The following is a 20,797-nucleotide window of genomic DNA, read 5'->3' as shown; positions in this document are numbered from 1 at the left end:
ATCAACAGAGGCAAGATTTAAGTTTGTCACAATGACAAGCACAAACTGCATTTAAGTACAAAACAGTTGTAGTGGTCAAAAATATCACACATTTATCTGTACAAGTCAACAATACTTAAAGAAGCCCCACTACTTGGCCATCCCTTTCATTCCACAATAACCCCCCCCCCCCCAATGATCAGAAATGTCATGTGATCTTGATAAAGTGCACCCGTTAGGCTTTGAAATCAAGAAGTGTTAAATGTGATGGGTCAAGACAACTTGACTTGAGGCAACGTTGTGGGCCGATAATCGCGACATCCCACGAGGACCTCGTGGCAGATAAAAATATGGAATGTAATCATTTGGTGACTGATTTTGGAATAGTTTATGAATTTTTCAAAGGCTACAAAATAAATGACACAAGTATACATGAGAGGCATTTCAGTAACTCGAGCGGATTTAGTGCTCTGGACCACATTTAAAGTCCTCTCTGATGAAACCTGCTACCTCCTGTCACATTTCCTCAAGTTACTATGGTAAAAATGAACCATTTCATGGAGTTTGGCTGATGCCTATACATGACTTGCTATGTACGTTGTGAGGAGAAAAAAAAGAAAAAGAAGATGAACATGTAATCCTTGTCATATTGTGCCATCTGTCAGTGCTAACACTCAAGTAAGACAATAGCAATGTTATAATTCTGAATCTAAATAAATCTGGCTGAATATTTGGAAGTTTAAAGAATGACCTGTAAAGCTTTCCGCTTAAATGATTCTCTTTTGTCAACCCTTGATTAGTGAAACATGAAAGATCACAGGGAACACATCAATAGTTCATGTCTTCATTTAGTGCTTTTGGGGTATATTTCAGGTCTTTAGTCTGCTCTCGGTTGACAGCATGTTTAACTCGTGTAAATGTAGATATTCTTTTTAGAGCATTGAATCTTTTGTCTTAGGGCAGGTCACATAGCATAAAAGGCTGCAGATGGTGAAATATCCCGAAGGAGAACAAAAAAAACATCCCGTCAAACGGTTGCTCAATTTAAACGTTCATCATTGACTTGAAAAGTCGTGGTTGACATGATAAGAGCTGATCATTACAAATATCATTGGGCTCGGGATGATTTATAAACTGACTCCAGCTATCAGCAGCTGCTTATACCCACTTGACTTTTATATACTTTGATCAAAAACAGAAATGACACAATGCTTCACTTTCACTATGAAAAGATCTTTTTTCATAAACTGGAATAGTATAAAGGCAATAGTCCATAACTGTATGTGGTCCGTATGTCCTGCTACTGATGTCCCTTGGACGGGTGTGCCGGAAAAACTGTGCCAAGTAGGGCCTGGCATGGCCAGTGTCGGAGGGTGGAGGGTCTCCAGGGCACTGCATTACGACACCCCACCCAGAGTTAGTACATCAAAGCAGATGTCACACACCCTCACCGGCTTGTTCAAGTCAAACTTGATGATGGGTATCTCTTTTATAGAGCATTTGTTGCACAACAGGCGCCCACAGTGACGGCTGGAGTAAAGGAAGACACAGAGGATCAATTATACATTATAACACAGATTGAAAATAGAAGTCAATTATTGTTAGTATTATTTACTGTCATCAATTAAACCACTGTACTAACCAGTGATGTTTCCGTGTAGTAACACCAAACTTGGCAAGACATTCATAGCAGTTGGACCCATCACACCAAGGAGGCTCTTTGGACAGCATATCTACACAAATGACAAGAAATTAAAATAATGGTCGTCAAATACCTTGTGAAAGAGCATGTCACTTTCAATCTGTGGTGAAAGCCTGATAGATGGAGGAATGTGAAAACTCACCTAGAAGGCGGAAGAGCAACTGTTTGGTTGCAACCTGGTAGTTGAAAATATTGATGCCCTGGTTGTTATTGATGCCTAGTCGAGCCCCGGCCCTCACAATGGCACGGCACAGGTTCGCGTTTCCTTTCATGTAGGCTAGGAGAAGAACTGAAATAAAATGCAAGTCTCAGTCAGTCACTACTACAAGTTGTTAACAAAAGACATTGTTGGAGGAAACCGCAGTACCTGTGTTCCCTTCATTATCGCATTTGTCCAGAGGGTATTCAGGCATACACTCCAAGAACAGCTCAAAAATGGCAGCAGCGTTCTCTTTCCCATAATGACCAAGTACGTGCATTGGTGATTGACCCCTAAGAAAACATAGGGGAAAAAAGACGAGTAAGTTGGCTTTATAGTCTGCAGAAGATGACTCCGTTACGTTTAGAAAGCTTAAACTCCCTACATTGTTATTAATTGTGGATTCACAAGAAAATAAGAGTTAAAAAGGGAGGAAAACAACAGGACTCTCAATCATTTGAATCCAAGTGATTAACAGGGTGAAACTCATGAAAAAAAGAATCAACAGAACATCCCGTGACCTGTGATTGGATTCCATTGGGAAGAGGAGCAGTGGGTGCAGCCTTTATCTAAATGCTATAATGACCTAAATTGAAACGCATTGATCGCAAGGAAACATCTGACCCTGAAAGCAACCGAGTGTACCTGAGATTAAAGGCCTCTGCATCGATGTTGGACTCTGTGAGAAGGGTTCTGACATTGTTAAGGCGACCCTGCATCACAGCCAGATGCAAAGCTGAAGTGACAATAAGAAGAACAATAAGGAATTGTCAGCTAAACAACAGAGACTAGAGGAACACCTGCTGGAAGTTCATTAAGCTGGAAGCAATGGGGCGTAGTGACGAAGAAGGTAATTTACCGTTATTGCCATTCTCATCCTCAGCAGCAAAGTCGACTCCGTTCTCTAGCAACACAGAACAAATGGTGGCAATGTCTTGCTGGGCAGCCAAGTGTAGTGCGGTCTGTCTGTGCTTGGTCAGCTCATTCACTTTGGCTCCAGCAAGCAGCTAGGAGGAAGCAGAAAAAATAAATAAAATCTATCCGCATCGCTCTTTTCATAATACTTATATTGGCCAGAATGGTAAATGCAGAGGCTGGAAACATTCCAAGGCTCCTACCAGGTTGCGGACAATGATCTCGGATCCAGCCTGGACAGACAGGTGGAGAGGAGTGAGTTTGGCTGCATCCTGAACCCTGGAGTTGACATTAGCTTGTACACTGATAAGGAACAGGACACTTTCGATGTCGGCATTTTGCACAGCCACATGGAGAAAATTACGCCCTTTGTTGTCCACCTAGACAAACAATAGTTTGTGATTAACAAGTTGCAAAATAGTCATAGTGATCCAGTGGGGCAATCTTGTGCATTTGTGTGACCGCCACCTGTTCAGCAGCACCAGGCTCCCTCTTGAGGATGGCCTCGGCCGCCTTATTGTTCTTGTGCGTCATTGCACAGGCGAAGGGGGTCATTCCTTGACGGTCGCGTAGGTTGAGACGAATGTCTGGATGGGAGATGAGGAGCTGAATAATGATGTTGTGCTGGTTGCTGATGGCAGCGTGGATGGGAGCCCTGCCCTCTGCCTCCTGACAAAACAGGACAGACACGGCATTAAGCGCTTATAAGAGCTGCATGGTGTTTTGACAGACTTGCGATCTACTAATATGTGAAGTGTGACGGGACTGACCTGTGCATTGACATTTGCTCCAAACTCTAGAAGGCACTGCACCACCTCCTCCAGTCCCCAGCTGCTTGCAAGGTGGAGGGGCGTTTGTCCATCTCGGGCCTCTTCATCTCCTTCCCCATTTGGACCTGGCTTCCTTGTGCTGTTCACGTCACAACCACTACATACAAACAAACCCACCAAGTTTAAAAACTCACGTTTTTGAGAGTTATGATCATATGTCAATAGATTCACCGTTTTGGCAATTATGTGCATTCTCGATTAGGATTAGGTGTCCCAAATTACTAATGGTACAGAAAATGGCAGACCTGCGGATGAGGAAGCATGCAGTGACCTCGTTGTTCTCATCAACAGCTCTGTGCAAAAGGGTCTGCAGGCAGCCAGATGGACCTGTGCTCCATGCCGTTGCATCACAGCCATGGCGGACCTAGGTGAAACAAACAAGACCCAAACATTTCAAATGCAAAACATTATTTCCCTCCCAGAAATCTCCCATAACAAGGTTTTGATGCAAACTGAGTGTTAAAAGGTGAGAAGTTTATGTTCACTGGTCTTGTTATAGGCTTGTTTACTTCAGGAGTCTGATATTTAGATGCAAGATGCTGTATTGTTACAAAGACATCCCTAATTTTCAATTTAAAAAAAAGAGAAAACTATTTACACACATAGACTTGTGAATCTAAGCACATCCAAACCAAAGAGTAAACCGAAAACACCAAAGTGAGCATCTATGCCTTGGGCTAGTTAAAGTTTCTTTTAATTTATTTTTCAGTTTAATTTTTATCTTGTATAAAAGATAAATAACACCAAGCGACAAGGAGGGTTCCAACATGTTCAAATTGGATGCATATGCATTTGTCTCACCAGCGTGGATGCAATATCTTCCAGGCCGTTCTCAAGAGCGAGCCACAACGGAGGGTCTCCTTTGTCATCCACCACAGACATATCTGCTCCTCTTGTGCAAATGGCATCCACCACCAGTGGCAGCTGGTTACTGATGGCCAACTGTAGCGCCGTTTGTCCCTCCTGGGTCCTGGTAGTGGAGATAACAAAGGTATATTAAAGATGGAAGAGAAAGAAGGAATATAGAGAAAGAATAACTCCCTATAATTGGATACCAGAGATTGCGTAAAAAGACAGTCCTGAAAGAACTGTTTAATTTGAGTCTGGCTGGGGAAATTAGATGGCGTGGGCTTACTAACGGACAGATTTAATTTAAAGAAATTACGAGTACAGTAAGGCCTGTGGACTTTTGCCGTGCAGCGCTGTTCGGTTTGGGTACTGCTACCCCCTCCTGTCACATGCCGAAAAAGTGTGGTAACTTATCTACAGTTTATAGGAGTCAGCACTATGAAGCAACCATCTCCTGCAACTCCACGTGGAAAAAATGAGAACAATCTGTTTAAATTACACGTTCATCATTCTCCTTATCTCACTTCCTTTGATTGAAAAGTCCTGAAATGCGCACATATATGATTTAAAAAACATTGCATAAATGCTTAACAATAAGGATATAAGGCAGACGTTACCGAACACTGATGTCAGCCTGATGCTCCAGAAGGAAGAGGGCACTCTTGCTGTCCTGTCTTTGAATAGCCATGTGAAGCAGGGTTCGTCCATTGGACATAGTGTCATTTATAGAAGCCCCTGAGCCCAGCAGCTGAGCCGCTATGTTGTGCATACCTGACAGGGACGGATTGGACATGTAATAAACCACACACACACACACACAAATCACCATGCAGGCTTGTTAAAAGGATAAGCATACTGTATTTCATCCGCCCCATCTGGGGAAGTGCTGTGTACCTGTCCAGAGGGCCAAGCCCAGCACTGTCTGGTCCATGGAGTCTTTGAGACTGAAGTCTGGAATGATCTGGAAGTTGTTGGTGGCATGAAGTGCATTGGCTGCAAAAGAACCATTGAGGGAAACATACGGGGTCATTTTCCGACATTGAGGAACAAACAGGACAACATGGGCTGTGAGGTCAATCTCCGCACATTAAAATGTGCACATGCTAACCTTTTTGTTCAAGGATGACAGAGACCACGTCTGGGTGGTTGTGAGCTATGGCCATGTGGAGCGGGGTCTGCGTAGCAGCACCAACGGTGTCGTCGGGCAGAGGCTTCTGGGTCTGCAGGTTGGGGTTGGCCCCTTGCTGGAGCAGCTCCGCTGTCAGGTTCGCAAGGCCACTGCGGCAGGCCGTATGAAGTGGGCTCTCACCCTAATGAAGGGCAAACCGTATCAATAAAGTCAGTATTATTGAGAAGAAGTTAATGTCGGACTTTTGATCCAAGATAAGCTTACTTTTTATGGTCTGCAGATGGAAATTGAATAAAAGGCCCATATTAATGGGTGCAGTTCTACATCATTTAATACTAACGCAGAAGCTCTGAGGTTTTATATGAACTGAGATTGACAGAAAAGGTTTATATTAAATGATACACGTTAAACTACCCGCACACTAGATCTGATTCCTCAAATGTATGTAACCGTTTGTCTAATGTGACCTAATGTACGCACCAATTTGTTGACATGGTTGACCTTTGCTCCGTGAGTGGCAAGGAAAAGTGCAGCCGCCTCATTGCCAGCCCGAGCAGCTCTCTGCATGAGACAGTTTTCTTAAAAGGCACAAAACAAAGAGGGAAAGGAAATTGACTATTTTATTTTAAAGACATTAAAAGCATCACTATAGTCCAAAAGAATGGTGCAAAGTGAGGTTACAAAAGAGCACCTGTGGTAGAGTCAGGGGCATCAGGATTGCTTCCTCTCTGGATAAGCTGGGCTGCAAAGCTATTCTCATCAAACGAGGTGCCGTTCACTACCGAGGCATCGTCTTCAAACGGGTTCACTGAGGGGTCTGAGGCCATGGTGATATACTGCAGGGCCAGCCACAGAGCTGTGCTACCCTCGTGGTCCTTGAGTTCCAGGTCAAGCCTAAAGATTTTACAGATTACACCCAGTTACACGCAGGTCTACCTACTTATGGTACGTTCACACCGAACGCGTCGGCAGCGTTTTGCGCCAGTCTACACAGACGTGATGGCGCTGAAGGGGCGTGAATCTGCAATTTTGGGCGAAGTCGCGTCAAACGCAAAAGTTTAAATATTCCATCTTTGGTGTAAAAAAAAAAAAAGCTGTGGCGCGATAGCCAATCAGCAGAGATGCTCCCCATCGTCACTGACATCCTGCATACAGCGGTTCCCCGAGCTGTACAATACATCCTCGTACCCATATTGCGACTGGTCCGTGAGAGACCTCGCACTCTTAACAAACAGCATACAACTATATGTGCCTTTTTACAACATCCCATCACTGCATATAGTAATAGTGTAATTGTATTGTTTAACGACACATTGCTGCTAAAAATTAAGTAACAAAGAAAGGCCCCTCCCCTCTCCGTCGCGTGAGACTACGCCATACACGCTAATTGACAACAAATGTACACCGAGAGTCCTGCGGCGCGTTTAGAGCGTTTGAGGCAAAGAGGTAAATGATGAGAAGTCATATGATCTGTAATATTACTGCCCCCCAACGCGGCTGTATTCGTGGGATTTGTCCCAATTAGAATTGTCGAAATTAAAAGTTATTGTGTTTACTGGTTAATTTTAATTTTTTTTTATTTATTTATCTATCGTCTCCTCTTCGTATTAGTCAGCCTGGCGTGGAAAAGACGAGACATTTTCTAGTCAGATAGCGAGCTACGTTGGACTCGTGAGCCAGTAATCAAAAGCAGAGCATGCTGTGTGTCAACTCCCCATGGCAGATAAGCACAGCAATTACATTTGGAGGCAGGATGAACTCACTGTTTGCACTGCAGTAGCTGGTTGAACACTGGCTCATTCCCAGAGGACACGGCTTCGTGCAGCGGAGTTCTAAAATGGACAAAAGACAGAGCTGAAGCACTGTGCCACTTTGCATTGTAGTCGGCCACGCTGGCACGCCAACCTACCTGCCCTTGCTGTTCTGCATGTTGGGGTTGGCCCCCGTCTTGAGCAGGGCCTCCGCGATGCGTGCCATGCCACTCATCACCTCCACCGTGTGCTTCTTGGGGCTGAACGAACAGACCAGGTGAAGTGGGGTTTCCACCGCCCCCACTGTGGCTGCATTCACCTGAGCCGAGTGGCGAATCAGAAATATAGACGCAAATTCATCCCCTGGAGGAAGAGGAAAAAAAGATTAACAGTCATGAAGGAGGTAGTTCTGCTTTCATGTACCAACTTCAAAATATAATGGCCCCCACTGTGTTAAAGTCTATACAAGAAAAAGCCTTGAAATGATTCACATTTTTATTGAATAATAACAGTTGGTTCATTTTCAAGTGAACACCCAGGCACCAAGCCCAAAATACTTTTTGGGCACTACTTCAAAGACGTAATGACTATCGCATACCTCTTTGGATGGCCTTGTGCAGGAGGCTCCAGCCACTCTGGTCCACCATGTCCACATCTGCTTTGTTGTTAACCAGAGTTGTGGCAATACTTTCCAATTTACGAGAGAGCGCCAGGTCGAGTGCCAGGTCGCCGTTGTTGTCCAGTTCGTTCAGCTTGCCAGGTAGCTGAAAACAACAGCAAACACAAATCCTAAAACCTGTTCATGGTGTGATGGGAACCCTGTATTCAGACATGTTACATTGAAACAAATTGCAAAAAAACATAAAGGGCATACGGGGGGCTGACCTGCGAGTCCATCTCAATGAGATAGAGAAAGACCACATCTTCTCTCTCCACCTTGATGGCTTTATGGAGAGGATACTCTGTTTTAGACTTGATCATCTTGAACAGCAGTTGGGCGCTCATGGTGCTAAAATCTTCTTTCCTAAGGTCATCCTGATACAACACGAGCAATGAAACGCAACAAAGTGTCAGTGTCAAACATGAGGATTGGCTTTTACCGATTGTAAAAAGAATTCTTAAAATATAAAAGTATCTCCTTGCTTGGTGTAAATTGAGACTGATGCGATAGAGACTGGTGACAGCAAACCATTTTCTAGGCCAAAGTCGTAAAGATAACCTTGACAACTGCCGAGCTGTGGCCTCTTGATTTATTGTATAGTAAAGGCGAGATGGCCCACCCATGTGAGGCATCATAACAATGATCAGCCAAAAAGGAGTGTGAGGAGATGAACCCAGAAGAGGTGATTCACACACACTACATAATCCATAGTTTATAGTGGATAGCAAATTGACATGCTTCGGTAATGTGCAATTTTGATGGCTGTCGGCGTTTCTTTTTTTCTTTTTTTTACTACATGACTGAGAAAGCAGATGCATCTGTGCTCAAGTCAATCGTGTGCAAACACTCACCCAGTGACTAGCTATAATCTCCCCACAGTAGTTCATCAGGGTGGCAGCATTGAGCTCCTCAGCTGTCTGGTAGAAGCGAATACAATTCCTCACGTTCACCGAGGACATCACGCCCTTTTCACACCTGTCTCAGCGCAGAACCAAACCCATTTGCATTGACAAATAGGGAGAGAAAATGTTGCGAAATAAAAATGCTGCTACTAGAAACAGTTAAGATGTAATTGTAGCCAAATGCAAAATTAAAATTGAGAAAATATGTCTTGGGCTGACCTCTCTCTGAGCAGCTGAAGCTGGAAGCGGTTTGCCAGTTTCATCAAGTCAATAAGAAAGGCATCATCTTCTGCGAGTTCCAACTCATCCGTGTATGCCCAGCGCAACATTGCCATGGCAACCTCAGATTTGCAATCTGGAAATCCATCATGTCAGCACGTCAGAAATGAAACAGAGCAATCTGTTGCAGAATTTGCTGTAATTTTTACAAGCGGAAATTGACATTTTCACGATCTCTTCATCATCATTCTGAACAAAAAAAAAAACATTGTTTAAAAAGCCCTCAACAAAAATACTTTGTTTAGAACATTCATATGAATTCAAGACAAACTGATTATCTTACTCCGAAAATAGGCAAGGAAGCAAAGATCTACTCAGAGTAAAACTCTGCCCAATACTGGACTTTGACTGCATGTCCTACTCCAAAATAAATATTCAGCCATCATCGATTAACCCGCAAGTATATTGACATACAGTGTAAGGACTACATTTTAGAGAAGCACCAATGGGCTTCTTTGCTGAAACAGATCTTTGAAATATTTAAAAGCCTGATCTGACCTTTTGTTTTTCTCAATTTAGATTTTCAGTAATTCATGACAAAATAAAGATATGTTTGTTGCTTTTTCAGTAATATGTTCACATGGATGCATTGACTATTAAATCAATTGAATTTGCTCCAGAGGTCCACAAAGTTAAAAGATCTCTTACCCTTAAAGCTGCTGCAAATGTTTTGTAAGAGATGTTTTAGGCTTATTTTGTATTTCACCCTTATGACATTGTGTGTATTGTGTCTTGCAGCAGCCACTGTGTGAATGATGTGCATATCTCACCAGATAGGTCCAGCTCAAAGGTGGAAGCCAGGTTAGTCAGACTCCAGGCATCACTGCGAGCGGCCAACACAAACTTGTGGGCACAGAGGTCCTCACCTGCAACTTTCACTTTCAGATCACTGCAAAAACAATAATTTACCTCTTAGATACAAAGTCACAAATAACATCTTCTATAATGATGAAACTAAATCAACACACTCAACAGCCCCAAAAACTTGAGCTACAGTCGTGACGTGTGACAAGTCCATCAACTGCCACTGCACAGGGGCAGACACACAACTACACAGTAACATGTCGGACCGCTGGATATGCGACCTCTCAAACCAATCCCACCATTCCAACCACGGGCTTTACCTGTACTGTTCCTGCTGATAGAGGTCGGCCACGATGACCAGCAGGCGGCTGATGAAGGTGTCAGCAGCCGTGGCAGCGGCGGGGCTGGAGGAGCCCTGGCTAGAGGCCTGTGCAGCGAGCACGGCACAGCGCTTCTCTGTGTCGGCTAGCTTCTGCTGCATCTTCACATACTCCTGCCTGAGCAGGGCCAGATGCTTCTGCAGCTTGGCCACCTCCTCTGTCACGCGCCAGGGGATAGGAGACAGACATAGGAGGACAAAACAAGATGCAGCAAGTACGTTAGAAGGACGCATTTTTCAACACAGGCTGACCTAGAAAGTTTTAAAGCATGTTTCCTTTAAACTAAAAGGGGTGGTTCAAAGCCCAATGGTTACACTTTGCAGTACCTTGATATACTCTTATTTCCAAAATGTGTGCATTATTTAACAGAAATATCTGTTTAAATATTAGTTATAGCACTGATGGTATGGCAGGTAACTGGATTGGGTCTTACATTACTACGGGTTTGAGAAATGTGACTTGATCCATTGTTAATTTTCCCCCAATACTGGTGTGTTTGCTGTAGTACTTTCCTAAATCCTCTTTAATAACAGAAAACGAAGACTGTCGGCATTCCCTGTACAAGATGACAGACTCTAGGAAGATATTTTTGTTAAAACACTATTCTAAAACACAGATCTATGCGTCAGCCTCGATTCCACCGAGTTTCACTGAGGCCCATTTCCTTCCCCTTAAAACACGTTAAGTTTACAGGAGGAGAGAATGCTGAGGCGGCGCGTTAGTTTGTCTTGCATTGTAAACGGTTACTGGCACAGCTACTGGTCATGAGGGACAGATGGGGGGTGCTTCTGACAAAAACCACCTGATCAGCTCAACACAGGAAGGGCGGTGTGGACGAGCAAGTGACCAGCCATTGGACTCATTCTTCCACCATATTAAAATCCACTTTCCTTTGGCAGGATTTAACAGGCATCGTTAAGCGAACGGTGCCTGCAGCGATAGAAATGGGCTTTCTCGCTTTCATTTAAGTGAAAAAGCAGATAATCCTTTGACAGGTCCAAACAAATACGCCTGCTGCCCAGTAACAGCATTAATCCCAAGAGAACGAAAATGTTTCATCTCCAGATTAAGGCCGTTGGGTTTTCCTTGAGGAGGAGCACGCAGCAGACGTCCCCTCAGGTCTCGGCTGAATGTAACGTTAGGTGGTGCATTCGTCCACAGTCCTCCTTCCAGGTGGATGGCACCTCGGAGGAGGGACAAGTCCCCTGTCAAGTGTCCCGTCCCTTAATCACCACCCACTTCACACAAGCCTAAACAACTGTATACGTTTTGTATGTCTCCTTGAACAAAACAACCACAGTACGTCCCTGTTAACGTTAGCTACTGAAATTAGACAGTTAGTTTGATGTCATCCATGATACTTGTATTCAGAAAACTATTACCCGCAATACCAACATTAACGTTACCTACAAATGCGCTGATGCTCTATACGCTTAATGATGTCTTTTCTCAGGAAGCGGACCAGCTGCCAGATTTCTGCTGAAACAATAATTCTTCTCCGCAGTGCAACCCACCAACATCTTGTCCGGTTCGGCTAACTCGTAGCTATAACAATCCAGCTAGCAACGTCAGCGAGAGCTAACGTTAGCTCACTGGCAAAGCGCAGTGTGACGAGACAAGTAGCACAACGCTTCGTGTTTTCAACAAGTCAATGCACAGTTTCATAAACTAGCCAGACACTAGTTGATCCGGGCCGACAGCTCACCAAGAGTACGGGAGCAGTGAGTGTATCAAACAGTAAGAAAAAACACCGCTCTCATACCTTCCGCCATGTTGCTCCGCGTTAGCTCCGTGGCCTGATGTTCTGTATCGCGATATGCCGAGTGGCCAGATAGTAGGCAGCGGTGCTGCGTTCAAGTGCTCATCACATGACTATTACTACTCTGCATGAATCGGAATGTGATAGTATTACGGTGCTGGTTTCACACGCGTGGCTTAGTTGACAACACAATGTATTAACTGACATACTAAAAGACGTCCAGGGTGTCAACCCTTGGCTCATGTGTCATTGATTCATCTGAACCGAAGCAGGACAGTAAATTACAACATGAGCGTTGTCAAACTCACGTTGCCTTCAAGTGTACTTGCTAAACTCAATTTTTATGAAAACAATAGAACCAATATAACAGGTGATAGTTAATTGTCTGTTCACTGAGTTTATATATTAAAAAATAGAAATTACATGATTTATAAAATCTTCTTGTACTGTTCTTGTCAAATTTTCCCAAGAAACATGTAGTTTAACGAGGAATTCTGTGATTGTTTTTATCTTATGTTCAGACAGACATGGTGCAAGCTCATGTTCCCCCCTCAAGCACAACATGTAATAATTATAAAATTAGTTGAGAAGATAGCGAATAAGAAATGAAAAATAGGATTTAGTTTGCAAAAAAGGCAGTGATGTCATTTTGGAGGTCAAGGCTGAACAAGCACGACGTACCCACTTACAACCCACAACATTCTGATAATTTAATAATTTGGCCACCAAAATCTGAAGACAGATGATGGCAGTGACCTTACAACTGATTAAATGCTGCATTAATTACCTCAACATCTACAAACTTTTGTTTGCAGTACTTGAAAAATAAACCAAAATAAATACACTATTTTTGCAACAACAATTTGTGTAAATGAAAGGTTTCTGTTGTTTTTGTCATGACCAGTATGCAACACACCGGATTTAAACACACCAGTAAATATAGAAAAAAAAAGTAATATTTTAGAAGACCTCGCTACAGGAGACGGCTTTTGTTGACATCAAAAATATACACCAGTATTTGGTCTCCTGGTACATTAGGCAAAACTGCAATAGTTCAATGAGCAGAATTATTGTGAGCTTCCAGATCAGGGGAAAGAGCAACATTTAAAACTAAATGGGCACACATAATGTATACACAAACGCTCATTCTCCAACAAAATCCCAGAAACATTCAACCAAACAAGGAAACCAAAACGAAAGTACACTAAAGCATGCATAACATTTTCATAACACAGACAAGTAAAAGAGGCTGCTAAAATATCAGAGGAAAACTTCAGGATCAGGATATCAAAAATGATTATGTGTGCACCTTATACTACGGGAGTTATTGCTAGAGCAAATGATAACGATTTCCTGTGTACTAGATATTAAATAACATCATACATTAGGTGGCGCACAATTTCTTCAACTTTCCTAAAATATGTTTTAACTCGTTTGACGTAAGGTGAAGCGGCCAAGCGTTTTATTAGGAGGCACTTTTGAAAAAAAAAGATAAAACAAAATTTAGCATGCACACGAATGGAGGGGTTGGGTTACTTTCTTGAGTCAACTTAGCAAGATGTTAAGACTAAAAAGAAATCAATGATGTTGAGTTCTGAGCGCGAGAAAGAATATTGAGAACAGCGCCTTTTTTCTACGATGGCGGTATTCCCTTCATCACACACGTCCATCTTTTGCTTCAACGAATCCAGTTCTGCACAAGTGACATTCCTCCAACACTTCACAATCCTCTTTCTATTAAAGACATCCATTTATAACCATCTCAAGAGAAGTAATGCATGCTGCAGTTGAGAAATGGAAAAATAAATATCTTAACCAGCGCTACTCATTTGGTCTAAGTGTCTCAATGGATGGAAAAGGAGCTTATATATTATCCGGTTTTGTCTGTGCTATATACATGTCTTTACAATATCTTCCTGAATGTTGAAGCAGTTCATAGACTTGAAAAACGTTGTGTCATCTTCTGTTTTTTGTTTTGCTTTTTTGAATTGGCACTTGCTTGGCGGTTTTCTGTCAGCCGTGGTAGTCACTGTTGTGTTCTTTTGCAGCCTACAGTAGCCAGTCTGTTCCTGCAAAAAATAAAAGGACAAGCCTGGCGCCAGGGTGGAAACGTGCAGGAATCAGTGCCATGTTGATTTTCAATTGGAGACCTGCAGGAAAGCACACAATGAATACCAGAAAAGAGTTGTGAGGACGCATTGAAAACAATCACATGAGTCAACAACAACAACAACTGAGACATTGAAACATTAAACAATTAAATGAATGATTATGTAATCAAAATGGCAGCAAAAGATTATCAGCTGGATGTGTGTTAATCAAAGTTAAGGTGTAAAGTTGATATTCATTGGTACTTTTGAGCTGTTAACAGTGTGCAACAATTCAACTCTGCCAATACAAGCAACAGACTGTAAATCAAGAAGCATGCTGTGACACTCCTTCAAGCCAAAACATGTGTACCGCCCCCTGGTGGCAGGTTGCAGTACAGGTGATAAGCCAAACTAAACAGTCAAGCAAGTGTCAAATACATTTTTCATGTAGTTTAACGTGCAACATTTTTCTAGATTCGATGATTTACGTTATTAGATGCTATGAAACAGGAATCGGCTCTAATGAGTGACTGGGGTCGGGCCCGGTTGGTTTGTGCGGGACCTTGAACTCCCCTCCACCCCCCCCACTACCACATCACGGCTGTGCAGAAATAAAAAACGGGTGACTTTGGCACTCCTCTATGCAGCCTCATTTCCGTACAGAGAAATGGGGAAGTCTAGATCAGGGGTCCCAGCGCTTGGGCCACAGAGAAAGACATTTCTTGTCATTTGACTTTTTTTCCCTATAAATACTTCATTTAGAGGGTTTGACTTGTCATGCAGTGATCGTTTGTATAAAAACAAATCTAACAACTGTTTGTAATAACAGTTTTAGTTTGGTGCTAAATAATACATTTTCCATATTATGATGTGAATTTTAAATAACATTGATTAAGATGTTTTATTTGTTTGCAATATCTTTCCTATGGTTATTGCTTCTTTGACCAGGATGTTATTGTAAGCGACAACTCTTACACAATTAGCTTAGCTGGTGAATAAACTTAAAATCAAATAATAAAATAGGAAGATTTCAGTTTGAAGCTGAGGGAATAATTCTGTATGTTCAACAATAGAGGAACATTTCATTTCTTGCCTACTATTAGGCACACATTGCTGAAGCTAATGCAGTCTAAAGCAACAGCCCTGCTATAAATCTTTATGAAGGATATAACCTTCAGCTTTAAGAGAGGAATCCATTTAAATCTATGATTCCCTTGGAGGTTGCAGTAAGGAATGTGCATCATTTTGTCCACCCAATTCATATACATACATACGCTTAACAGCAGAGCCATTCTGTTATATGCTTTACAATTCAACAGCGCCACAAACTATGGCATCAAACATGGCCATGAGGTTGACTCAACACCTCTCTAAATCAGTAGGAACATTAGAGGATTCATGAAGGTTGGACTTCATTTAGGACACATCTAATAAACCTGGCATGGTTGTTGTTGTTGTTGTTGTTGTTGACGTTTGAACAATGAGACCGTTTTACTTTAATTTACCTGATGCAACAGGCAGTCACTTCACAACAGCGGAAGTTAGTTGTAAACCACAGATTTTAGAAAAGTAGAGAATATTTGCCTGAAAACGTGAAGAATAGCCGATTATCACTCAAATGCAGTCTCCTGGCTTTTTCGTACACAACGGGCCACTTTCCTTTTGAATGCGCCATGTCGGTCCTCCCGCCACTCTTTCTGCCGGAAGGGAGCAAAAAAATAATTCAGCAGCTTCCTTTGGTTATTTCATATCTCCATTGTTGAATTTCAACATTATATTTGCGTTAATTATACAAATGAACCGTTTTCCTGCATGCACTACATAATGTCATCCAAAACAAAATCGGCTACTTCACTTTTTTTTGTATTGAATATAAAAGCACTTTATTTTATTGAGATTGAATTCATATTTTAACTTACTGCAGCATCCACATTGGCGGGTGAGTCCCCATTTGGGTCTGCCAACATAGAGATAACACTAATCATGATGGTTTCCACAGTGTGGATAGGTAGCCAACGCTCCTCAGGTTTCTCATAGCCGTATTTGTCCTCTCCAGGTTCGTGCAAAATAGAAATACAGACATCTCCATTCTTGTCAACTGTAAATTAAAAAAAAACATGCAGAGTACAATTTATGAAGCAGGACACACCCACACAATATATTTTAGCTATAGTGTATAAGATAAATAGCTTGCTCTTCTTTGAAGCAATATTTAGCAGAAGCATCTGTGTTCACCCTTTCAGGCTTTAGTCTACAAGCTGTTAATGCTTTTACACACACGGGCTGTAAGGAATAAAAGACACAAAAATGCAAAATACTTTCGCAGCAAAACCATGAATACTTGCAGTGGTCCAAATGTGACAGTTGAAACACTATTTCAATATCCAATTTGAATAGATTTGTGCGACAGAGAGATATAATTGACCCAAGACAATGTCTGGCAGTCTGCCTGAGGTAAACTGTTGTAAAGCATTAGCTACCAGATGCTATCTTACAGACTATGCTTTTAGCAAAATGCTGAAAGTGCTCGTCTTGGAAACAATTACGCAATATATTTGTCGAGGGGTTTTATTGTAAAAGGTAAGAATAGAAGTAGTGGATCTATTCTGCACTGACTTTGTCAAGTCTCACACAAGTACTAAAGTTTGTTGTCTTGCTTTGTCTTGTTTGTTGCTTTCACTGTGAAACATTTACATTATGTGTCAAACAACAAGCAACAATGAAATACACTTATGTTTGACTTAATGGCATGACAAAACACCCGTGGTGTCTAAAGACATTTCCCTTTCAAAGCCTCTCAGCTTCTGTTGATACCTCAGCAAAATTGAGTGAACAGCAATCTGGATTCATCAACTTCATAAAGCTTAAAACACATTAAAAAGGAACAACTGCATGTCAGTACAACTCAAATTCAGATATTTCTATTTTATATCAACTCAAACTTAAAGGCCTTTTTATAGCGCTGTTCATACCACAAATAATTTGAATGTTAACATACCAATACACATCTGTCACACATTAACATGCTGCAAGGAATAGTGAGTAAAGAAAGCATCTATATAAAAGCTAACACTACTGGGTTGCAGTTAGATCTGCTAGATTTACTGAACTGAAAGTGTTGCTCTGAATGTTTCTTCAATTTAAAATGAGATCACTTTAATGTATGAACTAATGCAAGGAATGGGCATCTAATAATCTTTTAGTTGACATTCCATTTTGATCAAAGCTGTATCAATATTCCTTGTTATTTAAGTATATTATGAAAGGGAAAATCTTCAACGTGTCTAAAATAGAGCCATGTACATGTCTTCCTACAAACAAAAGCAAAATGATTCAGTGTGCTATCCCTGTACCTACCATTAGGATGCCAAATGTCTGTGATAAATTTCATTTTAGGTGGCCTGAGAGGGTAGTCTTTGGGAAATGTCAGATGAGCTTTAAACACACCACCTTCACTGTGAATAAAAAAAAAAGATCGAAGAGAAAAAACAACATAGTTGGTAAATTTTTCACGTTTCAAAGCATCCAAAGCATAAGAGACAATACGAGTTGTTGCAACATTAGCAGAGCACGATAGCAGATTTCTCTTACTATATCTCACAGTAAGACGACGTTAGACTTACTAGAGTGTATCTGGAGGACCAATGATAAGGACCTCCCATCTGTAGAGATCACTATCCTCGATCAGGCCTGCTGAGAATCCCTCCACTGGGTTTTTGTTCAGCTCTAGATATGAAAACAAATGTCAAAGTTAGACAACAATTTGCTTGTATAATAATGCCTACAGTATATAGGTTGACTGGTGGCGGGCTTTCCTGAAGACTGCTGAGGAGACAACATACCCCTCGTCTTAAGAGGCCTGCCTTAGGGTTGAAATAGAGGCAGCATGTTGCTGAAAGCACACACACCACTTTTATGGTCCAACGCAAACTCATAAGCAGATATGCATTTTTCAAGATAGTCATTTGCAACTCCTAATGTTTTACTTTCAATTTGCATGGTTGCATTATTAATTATTGAATAATTACATACTCAAATACCGTAACCCCTTCTACTTCTTCTAGGGTCCGACACCTAGAATTAGGAATTCTTTAAACGATCTGTAGAATAGTCCATCAAAGCTTTTTCATGGCCATCCAGATTGAGAAGATGATTGACTTGTAAACATGTGTTTATTGGTGTGTCGTGGAACATGTACAGCATGCATGTGCTGTATGAAGGCTCACTGGTAAAGGCCCACTAACTTCTGGTACTCAACATGTTTGCAAGTCTGTAGACAATAGCTGCATCAGTTACAAGTCCCACAGCACTTTGCGTGGCATTACTGCGTTTGGTCTAGACTTGAGTCAGTTTCTGTTTGACATAACACTATAGAATACATGCATTTCTACTAAGAAGATGTATTTGTCAATGTGTTTATGGCATATTTTTAACAGCCTACAACAGATCCAAGTATCTATGCAATAGTCAACTTTCTTATACTAACAGGTTTTGCTCATTTGAAAAACATCACACTTAAAATGTTCAATTACCAATCCCTATTGAGAGAATACCTGATTATGTCAGGTATGATACGTTATGTCCCTGAAAGGTTGCTTATGGAAAACACAATCCATAAACAATAACGTAAACCACTGATACACTTTATCACCACTGCTTTGGTTTCTGATATTAGGGTTGCTTAAATACATTCGCAGCTGACTGCTAAAGTCGGAATAACGTTAGAGTTACGCAAGACAAACGTTATGCTCGTTTCGCATCGTAATCCACAGCAGTGACAGCGGCTAACTTTAGCCGAGATGGCTAACGTTAAATATGTTAAATAATTCAATATGGTTAGCAAGAGAAATTGGGTCACCTGGTAACACATGACTTTGCTACATGTTAAGATTCAATATTGTATTAAATATCACGTTGGTGGCATAACTACCAAAACCCTCTCTACAAAGGCAAATAACGTGGCATGAAACATAGATATATTGTGTTTGTGTAAACACACCGAGTGGGTCCAGTGAGCTAGATGCTAACGCTAGGCTAGCTGCTTTTAGCGGCTAGCCCGATACCAGCGACTCGTTGGGACTTTCTGACAGCGGCTTTCCACCGAGATCTGCACGCGACGTCGAAACGAGCATCCGAACGAGCTGGCCTCGTAACACGCAGAGTGCGTTTGATTGTCACGCGGGGAATGTGCCTGTCGACCAACACTGCTATGGTCTCCGCACGGTCTATTTGTCACGGGACAGTGAGGTTAGTCGGGGGAAAGAGTCGCGACAACAGTTTGCACCGTCGTTTGAATCACGGCTAACGCTAGCCAGCATCAGTGCACAGAAGGTTTAATTACCTGCAAGCTGTCTCCTGAGTAACAGCACTGACTGCGGCTCTGTCATAGCTTGGCGAATGTAATGCAGCAATGTTCTATGGTAATTTTTGGTGGGAACAGCGTTGATTTAACGTTCACCAAAGTGTACTTCGTCCCCTCTATTTTCCGTATATTCTCGTCATTCTTCTTCTTAGTCGTCTTCTGCTGATTTTTCTTCTTCTTCTCTTGTATTTTACAGGCGCCGGGGATCCTAAATGATGCTGCCATCTTCTGGATATAGAGCTTCGGTTTAAATCTCTTCTCAGATTTAACGCATCAATTATATACTTTACAAAGAATATAAATTAATGAAATGCCACTGAGTTCATCCTGCAGTGCACTCTTGAAACACCCCCTCCTCCCATATGTAATATCTCTGTTTTGAACTGAAGACAGATGTTTGCATGTCGTTATTTTCTTTCTCCTTTCATTGCTTTGTGATTAGCTGGAGTATTACCAAATAAATATTATTTACCAAACATATCAAATCATGGATGAATGATGCATTTTTTGTGTGCCATATAATGGCAAGTTTCTTCAATTTAAAATAAGAAATCAGTGATTTCAACCAAATTCCACTTAGAATATTCTGGTTCGCATCTATCACTCTGGAGAGAGTACCTGATAACGGCAAAGAAGAACATTATGTCCCTGAGAAAACGCTTATGGTAAAACACAATCCTAACCAAAACCTGATATGTCAATGTTGGAACACTGAGGATGTTTTGTAGTTTTTCAGTGTAGATTTTGGATCTTCATGTTGACTGTAAAGCGATAGCAATATTGACTTTGGTTGTACATACTATTAGCAGTGGCCTACTTTGTCTTCAAATAATAACATAAATAATAATAATGAGAATAAATGGCAATTATGTGGAAGTATCACAGAAATATGAATGAAAACGAGCAAAAATAAAATAAAACAATAGGGCTTCGCCCGACTTTCAGTTCGGCTCAGGCCCTAAAAAATAAGTAGAATATTAAAATTCCTCGGCAATTTAATTCTTTGGCTCTCTCATCATTCAATGAACCTCTTCATCAGTATGATGTGAACTGTGTACTATTGTATGGACTGGAATTTAAATAAAAAACACTAACTATCTGACCACGTTCAGCTGTGGTGGTGGTGGAGGAGGAGGAGCCTATGCCTGTAAACTAGCTAATACAGACAAATCCTGTGGATTTATTATTATAGACAAGATGATATCA

At 41.5% G+C, this 20,797-nt stretch overlaps 2 protein-coding genes across 2 annotated transcripts; both read right to left on the bottom strand.

Annotated features, from left to right (window-relative positions):
• Positions 1–809: 809 nt before the first annotated feature.
• Positions 810–12,232, bottom strand: ankfy1 (ankyrin repeat and FYVE domain containing 1). Its single transcript, XM_037467756.2, has 25 exons — positions 12,143–12,232; positions 10,321–10,537; positions 9,967–10,085; positions 9,137–9,272; positions 8,867–8,990; positions 8,240–8,389; positions 7,953–8,118; positions 7,513–7,717; positions 7,367–7,435; positions 6,295–6,497; positions 6,084–6,181; positions 5,583–5,784; positions 5,369–5,467; positions 5,092–5,245; positions 4,427–4,595; positions 3,871–3,989; positions 3,566–3,722; positions 3,264–3,464; positions 2,999–3,175; positions 2,740–2,887; positions 2,526–2,616; positions 2,049–2,173; positions 1,824–1,970; positions 1,622–1,712; positions 810–1,509 (listed from the first exon to the last, which is right to left on the bottom strand). Exons 1-25 carry the CDS (start codon positions 12,150–12,152, stop codon positions 1,377–1,379), a joined length of 3,510 nt encoding a protein of 1,169 aa, XP_037323653.1. The 5' UTR covers positions 12,153–12,232; the 3' UTR covers positions 810–1,376.
• A 506-nt stretch (positions 12,233–12,738) lies between these two features.
• ube2g1a (ubiquitin-conjugating enzyme E2G 1a (UBC7 homolog, yeast)) lies at positions 12,739–19,794 on the bottom strand. Its single transcript, XM_037467759.2, has 6 exons — positions 19,571–19,794; positions 17,853–17,955; positions 17,587–17,684; positions 16,149–16,327; positions 15,814–15,926; positions 12,739–14,289 (listed from the first exon to the last, which is right to left on the bottom strand). Exons 1-5 carry the CDS (start codon positions 19,614–19,616, stop codon positions 15,840–15,842), a joined length of 513 nt encoding a protein of 170 aa, XP_037323656.1. The 5' UTR covers positions 19,617–19,794; the 3' UTR covers positions 12,739–14,289; positions 15,814–15,839.
• Between the last annotated feature and the right edge of the window lie 1,003 nt (positions 19,795–20,797).

The sequence above is a fragment of the Pungitius pungitius genome, chromosome 16, assembly GCF_949316345.1.
Source record: "Pungitius pungitius chromosome 16, fPunPun2.1, whole genome shotgun sequence".
Taxonomy (NCBI): Eukaryota; Metazoa; Chordata; class Actinopteri; order Perciformes; family Gasterosteidae; genus Pungitius; species Pungitius pungitius.
The sequence above is the reverse complement of the archived record's forward strand: the minus strand, read 5'-3'. Positions and strand labels throughout refer to the sequence as shown.

Coding starts and splice junctions, on each gene's coding strand:
- ankfy1 (XM_037467756.2), bottom strand. Junction 6,182..6,294: donor TGCCCCTGACTCTACCACAG/GTGCTCTTTTGT, acceptor GTGCCTTTTAAG/AAAACTGTCTCATGCAGAGA. Junction 4,596..5,091: donor CAGGCTGACATCAGTGTTCG/GTAACGTCTGCC, acceptor CTCCACTACCAG/GACCCAGGAGGGACAAACGG.
- ube2g1a (XM_037467759.2), bottom strand. CDS start 19,616: ATGACAGAGCCGCAGTCAGTGCTGTTACTCAGGAGACAGCTTGCAG. Junction 16,328..17,586: donor AGACATTTGGCATCCTAATG/GTAGGTACAGGG, acceptor TTTAATTTACAG/TTGACAAGAATGGAGATGTC. Junction 15,927..16,148: donor CCGCCAATGTGGATGCTGCA/GTAAGTTAAAAT, acceptor CCCTTCCGGCAG/AAAGAGTGGCGGGAGGACCG.